The sequence below is a fragment of the Pistacia vera genome, unplaced genomic scaffold (genome assembly GCF_008641045.1).
Source record: "Pistacia vera cultivar Batoury unplaced genomic scaffold, PisVer_v2 Contig410, whole genome shotgun sequence".
Lineage (NCBI taxonomy): Eukaryota > Viridiplantae > Streptophyta > Magnoliopsida > Sapindales > Anacardiaceae > Pistacia > Pistacia vera.
The window spans coordinates 316,719-325,312 of NW_022196236.1; the positions used below are offsets into that span (position 1 = coordinate 316,719).

The 8,594-nt window shown below is 35.6% G+C and overlaps 1 protein-coding gene across 2 annotated transcripts; it reads left to right on the top strand.

The window, feature by feature from the left end:
- Positions 1–773: 773 nt before the first annotated feature.
- On the top strand, positions 774–3,729 carry LOC116142504 (probable receptor-like protein kinase At1g11050). Of its 2 annotated transcripts, none has more exons than XM_031427933.1 (2): positions 774–2,876; positions 3,469–3,729. In XM_031427933.1, the coding sequence occupies exons 1-2, from the start codon at positions 916–918 to the stop codon at positions 3,521–3,523; spliced, it is 2,016 nt and encodes a 671-aa protein (XP_031283793.1). In that variant the 5' UTR covers positions 774–915; the 3' UTR covers positions 3,524–3,729. The 2 variants fall into 2 exon arrangements, with proteins under 2 accessions (XP_031283793.1, XP_031283792.1); XM_031427932.1 differs by having other exon boundaries at positions 2,944–3,728.
- Positions 3,730–8,594: the final 4,865 nt, after the last annotated feature.

Consider the following 8,594-nt stretch of genomic DNA (forward strand, 5'->3'; position numbering starts at 1 on the left):
CGTTTTGCATTTAACGCCTCCATTTGTATCCTAAATCAAAATAGAATAATAATGAGTACATTTAAGCAACAAATAAGTATAAAAGACGAGACATTAAGGGAGGGTAAATATGAGATTTTTCATTCTCATTAAGTAGATAGTAAAATTATATTTTAAAACTTATTGTGTGGAACAGGTCATCAGGCTAAACCTTGGGTGGGAAAAAGTTATTTACACCTTACCTTGGAATCTTAAATACAAATATTCAATTAGGTGACATTAATTTATGTTTTTGACATTTTTATTTGATTTTGTATTTTTTAAATTTTAAAAATGTTTTACTATTATTTTGTGAAAGTAGTATTTAAAAATAAAAATAGTAAAAATGTGTTTGTTATTTTTTTTTATGATAAAAATGAAATATTGTGGTATAATAGAGAACGAAAACATAGAAATATTTTTTTATTATGTTTTGTGTGTTTTTAAATTTTTAGTAATTTATGAGTTCTTTGTTTTCTATGTTTTTTATTCTAGAAAACAGAAATGATAAATGGGCAAGTATTATAAGTAAACAAATATTATATATTTTACGAGATAAAAAGAGAATGAAAACAGAAAAAAAAAAAAAACGAAAACGAAACGAAATCCATTTGGCCCTTAATTTTTTCATTGTTCTGAAAAATAAAATTTGAAATAATATCCTAAGGCGCGTGCGTCAACGCGCCAAATCCAGGGACCTTCACTTAGCCAAGAAGATAAATTCACTGACAAGACAAACAAGTTTGACTCAAATTCATCCTAAGATCCTCTCAGATCAACGATGGCTTCAAACCCACCACACCCTTTACCTCTCGCTCTAAATTCTCCTAAAAACCCTCACCTTCAACACAAAACCTTCCAACTTTACACCAAAAGTTGCTAACTTTACAAAAAAAAATGAAGAACCTTTACTTACCTCTTCTTTTTATTCTATTTCATCTCTTCTCAATCTCTCTCATGGCGGCTCCTGCAAATGTCTCCGCAAAATGTCCGGTAGACCTCAACTATGTCCTCAGAATCCCATGGAATACCACGGATTGCCGCAACTATGACCTTCTCCACACCACCTCCAACATAACCATCACAAACTACAAGAACCCATGTTGCCAAAGTCTCTTATCTCTCTTTGGTGTGGCTCTGGCTGAGCATCTTAAAGAAACTTCTTTGTTTAACTTACCAGACGTCAACACCTCCATTGCTTGTATGCAAGATTACCAGTCTAAGCTTTCTTCTCTTTCTTTGCCTGACAATTTGGTTTCTCTTTGCTTTGACCCTTTACAGTTTGTGATCACTCCTAATGTGTGTGCTAGTATTGTGACTATTAAAGATTGGGAGGGCCATCTGGGTAAGTCAACTCAGCTCGATTTGTCTTGTAAACGTGATCTTACTGATCTTAGTTTTTGTGATGCTTGTGTTAATGCTGGTTATAGAGTCCAGTCTCAGTTGATTGCCATTGATGGGAATAGGACTCATGCTATTGATTGCTTTTACTTTACTGTTGTTTATGCTGCTGGTATGGTTAATGAATTTGGCCCTGAAAGTGATGGAGCTTTGTCATGTATTTTTGGGTTGTCATTAAACTCTCAAGTGGGTTCCACAAATAGCAGGCACTCAGCTCTTGTGTTTGGCTTGACTGGAGCTGGGGTTGCAATTTTTGTCATGACTGGTTTGTTGGGTTTGTATTTTTGGTGGGATAAGAAATTGAGGAGAAGATTTTATAGTACTCGTTTGGATTCTGGTTATAGTTTAGAGGAACAAGGGTCTAGGCTGAAATTTAGGCCAAATACTGGTTCAATTTGGTTCAAGATTCAGGATCTTGAGAGAGCAACTGATAACTTTTCACAGAGAAATATTATAGGGAAAGGTGGGTTTGGAGTTGTTTATAAGGGGGTTCTAAAAGATGGGACTATGGTGGCTGTTAAAGAGATAATTGAGTCGGATTTTCAAGGTGATGCAGAGTTTTGTAACGAGGTTGAGATTATTAGCAATTTGAAGCACAGAAATCTTGTGCCCTTAAGAGGATGTTGTGTGATTGAAGAGGATAGTCCTAGTTATGACGAGAGAGGTAATCAAAGATATCTTGTTTATAATTACATGCCTAATGGAAATCTTGATGATCATTTATTCCCTTCTTTAAATGATAAAGTTGGAAGCACTAAAAAGCCGTTGACTTGGCCTCAAAGGAAGAGTATAATATTGGATGTCGCAAAGGGGTTGGCTTATTTGCACTATGGGGTGAAGCCTGCAATTTATCATAGAGACATTAAGGCCACAAATATACTGTTAGATGCTGATATGAATGCAAGAGTGGCTGATTTCGGCCTTGCAAAACAAAGCAGAGAAGGGCAGTCTCATCTTACTACGAGAGTGGCAGGAACTCATGGGTACTTGGCCCCTGAGTATGCGCTTTATGGACAATTGACTGAGAAAAGTGATGTTTACAGCTTTGGGGTGGTTGTTTTGGAGATAATGTGTGGGAGAAAAGCTCTTGATTTGTCTTGTTCAGGATCTCCGCGTGCATGTTTGATAACAGATTGGGCTTGGTCATTAGTGAAAGCTGGAAAAGTAGAGGAGGTTTTGGATGTGTCTTTGTTGAGAGAGGGGGATTTTGTGAATTCGAATCCTAAGGCAATAATGGAAAGATTTCTGTTGGTTGGAATTTTGTGTGCTCATGTCATGGTGGTTTTGAGGCCTACCATTGCAGACGCTCTAAAAATGTTGGAAGGTGACATAGAGGTTCCACCACTCCCTGATCGGCCAATGCCTCTCGGACATCCTTCATTCTGTGGTGATGGTAATGCTTTCAGTATCTCACCAGCACTTAGTGGGCCACAGTTGCGTCCTGGGGATATGCTCAGGTAATGAAGAAAGTTCATAATTTGTATTATTCATGACCCTTCAGTTGATTTTGTGATTGTTGTTCAGAAATAGATTGTTTGAGGGTCTTGTACAAAGAAACTGCGATCTCGTACCTCGTTCAAAGAGGCCTGAGAATGAGTCAGCCTGTGTATGGTAGGGTTTAAGTTTGTGTTAGGAAGCTGTAATCTTATGTTGGTCTGACTGTAACCAAATTGAGGGTGGTTAGAAGACTCGTTAATCCGGGTGAAGTACACAGGAAAGACGTATTACTCTGAGTTTGATTTTTGACATGATGGGGGGAATGATAAGTGAGCGGAAATGCGAAAATGACCACACTAATGGAAGGGTTCTTATCCTTTCTTCTATCTTGTCAGCAAACCAATGGACTACATAGGATATCTTTGCAATAAAGATTTTCGGAAATCAAATTGCTATCCTGTTATGCATTCAACTGTAAATATCTTTAGATTGTCTTTTTCTCCTGAGCAAGGTTGGCGTAGCTGCTTAAGTTGTTTTCTGTTTTGGGATTTGACCTTCATATCCATTTATCATTGTGTTGAACTTGCAACACTGATGGATACACACTAACAGGTGCACTGGAGCGAGTTATGGATTCCAGTGGGCTTTCACTACTTTAAAGGTTTGAAGTTTTTTGTTCATAATATTTTCTGGCATATTTAGAGCAAATATTGTTTGTATAGAATTTAAATCATAGAAAAGTTTGTTGTTACAGAAATGCCAGTTTGGGTTTCTATATTTTAAATGAGTTAAAGGTTTTATATTTTAGTTCTTGTTGCTTTTTACTCTTTTCTTAGTATCTTGCCATTGCTTTGATATTTGAACAATTCTAAACATCGGAATTATAATAAGAACCAAAAACTTTTCAGGACTTTCATTGTAGATTAAATATTTTCTTTCAGTTATTTGCATTAGGCGATAATTTCTTTCTCTCTTGCCCTGTTTCCAAGTTAGATTTACCTAGCTATGAATTTCTTCATTAAATTTGTTCTACGTGAATTTGGTAGAAATCTGAATGCAATATACTTTTAAAGCTTATTGTGGGATTCATGTAGATAGAGAGAACGAACAAATGAAAGACCAGGTTAATACTTTCCTGAAGTAAATTACATATTACTTTGTTACAAGATATAATGTCAGCAATTAGCTATTACTGAACTAATATTAATATATCTTGTTTCAGTAATGCTATGTATACCTGGTTGAGATCCCAACTTTAAATTCCAATTAATGTGACTGTTGATGTGTCAATACTATGTTAATTGTAGGATTTTGTGGAGTGAAGATGTTTGTCTTATAATTAATGTGGTGTTGACACATCAATAGCCACATCAGTTGGGATTTTAAGTTTCGATTCTGACTTTGAATACATACTCTTCTTTTCTCTTAGACATCTGATTGTTTCCTGGGTAATATCATTGTTATAAAGTTGGATCCCCGGCTGATGTGGTTGGTAACTTGATAGCATCACATTAATTTTCAAATAATGTGATAAATGATGTTACTTTCTTGTAATAATGTGATAAGACACATTAACAACTACATCAGTTGGAGTCTTTACTTTGTATACATACTTCCTCCTGATATCTCACAATAATCTCCATCTTTCATCCTATTGTTAGTTGCTACATCACCATCATTATATTAGGTCTATCCTTAGTTCCTCTTAGAAAAGGTTTATTCTCAAGAATTTTGCCATTTCCATTCTATTATTGGCAACTTCAGCTAAAGCTAACCTGGTAAAGTTTTCAGAATTTCTGATTTCCATCATCAGGTTATGACTTCTCTGATTCTCTTCTATTCTCATTTAGTGATGTCCATATCTTATAGAGCTAAACATAAAACTGAAAGTAACTTGAGCTGGAAAGGTATGAACTAACTATCCTCCTAAACATACTGGTTCATCAAGATCTAAAAAAGAAAAAAATCTCATTAAAGGGACAATATCTTGGCAATGGGTCTGGTATTTTATCACTTTTGACTCTAAAATTGAAATTGGAGAAAGGCGTCTAAAGAAAAAAATATGCAATGGGCCAGGCTGTAATGTTATCAGTTTTTTACTCTAAAATTGAAAATGGAGAAAGGGGTGTAAAGAAAAAATATCAAATTAAGGGGACGATATCTTGAAATTGGAGAAAGTTAAATTTGAAGTCTAAGGATCACATGCACTACCATCAGTTAGAAGATTTATTCCACAGACACTGAGATTACCATCTATGTGGAATCCTTTGGTGGGTCTATTCGGTAAACTCGCCTATGGTAAGCACTCATGTGTTATACTAGGTTGTCGGCAAACAACCTTGATAAGTAAGATCTGTCATTGCCTTACGACAGAGTCGTTGAACACTATGATAACCTTATTGTATTATCTGTGTCCTTGATAAGAATATTACTAGGGTTACAAACATTTCAAGAATGACCATCATATGTGATTATATGGTTCTCACTATCAAGATTTGAAACAATTGATACCCTTGTCATGGTTCTACCATCTTAAGGACATATATCATTTTCTTAGATGAATATAATCAGATCACATGGTATAGATAAATGCCTTTATTGATAATAAAACATGATTACGAAGAGTCAATTTACAAAATATGATTGGCTATAGGGCACATACTCTAACATGAGAACCTTATGACCGCATAGGACGGACATTCTAGAAATGTTCGTAACTCCAATATTTTTCTGACCAAAGACATAAATAATATGGTACGATTATCATAGTGTTGAACGACCTTGTCGAAAAACAATGGCTGATCTCACTTGCCAAGGTTGTTTGCCGACAACTTGGTGCAATGAATGGGTGTTTGCTATAGGCAAATTTACTAGACAAACCCACTAGAGGATTCCATATGGATGGTAACCCTAATGTCTATGGAATAAATCTTTTAACGAATGGTGGTGCATGTGATCCTTAGACTTGAGATCACCGGAGCGCCTTGTGCATCGATTGGTGTAGTTTGACACTAGCCCAACGTAGTTCAATTCAAGTCTATCAGAACGGTAGTGATTGGCTACATCGAGAAATGTTTCAAGACTATGGTGGATTAACATGTTAGAGTAGGTGTCCTAGAGCCAATCAATTATTGTAGAATTGACTCTTTGTAATAATATTCATTGATCAATTAAAGGCAATTTATTCTATATCATGTAAATCATATCTATATGTATTGATATATATCCTTACAATGGTAGAACTATGACGAGGGTATCAAGTGTTTCAAATCTTGATAATGAGAACCCTATGAGCATATATGGTGGTCATTCTAGAAACGTTCGTAGCCTAAGTATTATTCTAACCAAAGACATAGATAATATGGTAAGACTATCATAGTGTTGAACGACCTTGTCAAAAGGCAGTAATTGATCTCACTTGTCAAGATTGTTTGCTAACAACTTGGTATAACACATGGGTGCTTGCCATAGACAAGTTCACTAGACTAACCCACCAGAGGATTCCATATAGATGGTATCCCCAGTGTCTACAGAATAAATCCTCTAACGAATGGTGGTGCATGTGATCCTTAGACTTGAGATCACTAGAGCACCTTGTTCACTGATTGGTGTAGTTTGATACTAGCCCAATGCAATTATATTCAGAGCTGTCAATATAGCAGTAATTGGTTGCGTTGAAGAGTGTATCAAGATTATGGTGGATCGACAGAGGATTCATCACTCTTGGGTATGGGAAAAGTTATCTCACGACGGAATTCAGTAAATGTCAATGACACTAAAACTGTAGCCATAGTGGGATTGAATTGTTGCTCAATCTAATTTATTATTCCGGTCATTGGTTCAGTAACTAAATACATATATAACGACAGTAGCTGAGGTTGACACTATTTCTATACCTCAATCTCGATGAGATAACAAAAGTGTTAGGAAATGATCTAACCCATGGCAGCGGAAAAACAAAAATAAAATAGCGATCGATTCCATTTTAAGCCAAGAGCAAGATACAGATATTACAGATAATATGTTAAATCTGTAGTAATATGAACTATCAGAGTTAAGATTAGAGTTCATACGCACGTTTCGAGACTCCTTCAAACTTGTCTTTGACTGGGTTCGCTATCGATTCATAGTAGAATCAAACTAGCGGTAGTCCACACGAAGATAACTTGAAGAGCTAAAGAAGGATTTGCTAGATCCTCTTTAGCTTCAAGAATCAAGAACAAGAATCAAATGAATTTGATTCATACAAAGAAAAGTGGCGTGAGGTAGAGAGTGAGCCGGAGCTTTTCAACGAATATGATATAAAAAATGACTTAAATGAAAAGTGCTACTTAATTCATAGAACACATGTACTTATCTAGTGCATGTGAAACCCTATTCCACTTAGGAATAGGCTTAGACACCAATGCAAACAGCCCTATGTCCGAACAACCCCATTTAGATATTTTTTTTAATTATTATTATTTCAATTAAATTCAATTAATATATATATAATATATTAACATTTAACAATAACAATAATTCATTTAAATATATGCGGACACATATTTAAATATAATCTCACTTATTTAATTTTAATATCAAATTAAATAAAGGCAACAACCTTAGCAAATTTAATTGCACTTTGAGATTACAACAATACCCTTTCACCTAAGAAGACGAAAACGCCATTTTCACAAACCGATTTTTAAATTATCTTCTATGTGTGTGACCCGTAGGCTCCTCATCATACCAGAAGTGTTCAGTATCGCGATTAATACCAATTAATCGTCTCACTACACATAGACCAAGATTGACCCCTAGCAAAGCATCATGACCACTTGATAGATTCAGATTCAGCGAAGTAGCTACCTATCAACGATATGGTTACCGTACAATTTAATCCTTTCATCATCTGTAATCTCATCGAGACCTAGACACAGAAATAGTGTCAACCTTAGTTACTCTCGATATGTATGTATTCAGTTACTGGACCAATGACCAGAATGATAACTTAGATTGAGTAACAACTCAATCCCATTGTGGCCACAATTTTAGTGTCATTGCTATTTACTGAATTGCGCCGTGAGATAACTTCTCTCGTACCCAGGAGTGATGAATCCTCTGTCGATCCACCAAAGTCTTGATACAGTCCTCGATGCAGCCAATCACTACCATATTGACAATTTTGAATAGAACTGTGTTAGGCTAGTGTCATACTACACCAATCGGTGCATAAGACACTCCGATGATCTCAAGTCTAAAGATCACATGTACCACCATTTGTTAGAGAATTTATTCCATAGACACTAGGGTTACCATTTATATGGAATCCTCCAGTGGGTCTGTAATAGCCGCTTTCTACTCAAATACTCATAAAACATGTACATAATAAAATACATATAAAGTAGTATAAAAAGTTGGGCCCAAATTTTTCTTTTATTAAATATATACATTCTTTATACAAAAGGTTGTATCATGTACAAAACATCAAAACAAGGTGGACAGTGTAGCCATATCTCTTCGATTGTCGACGCCCTTCCGACTGTATCCTCACCTAGGTCCTGCAAAACATAGAAAACAGCGGGGTGAGCACAACTAATACTCAGTAAGTAAATCCTCTACTCATCTATCCCCGTAACTCTCTCTCTCTCTAATTCTTTCCTTACAATTCTCAATTACTCTCTATTTATGCTTCTCTCTACTTTCTCTTTCTCATAACTCTTTTCTACCAACTCTCTTTAGTAGTCACGGCCTCA

Bases quoted from the DNA above. Each gene is read 5' to 3' on its own strand.
- LOC116142504 (XM_031427932.1), top strand. From the start codon at position 916: ATGAAGAACCTTTACTTACCTCTTCTTTTTATTCTATTTCATCTCTTC. The intron at 2,877-2,943 runs GTAATGAAGAAA...ATTGTTGTTCAG, and splicing joins CGTCCTGGGGATATGCTCAG to AAATAGATTGTTTGAGGGTC.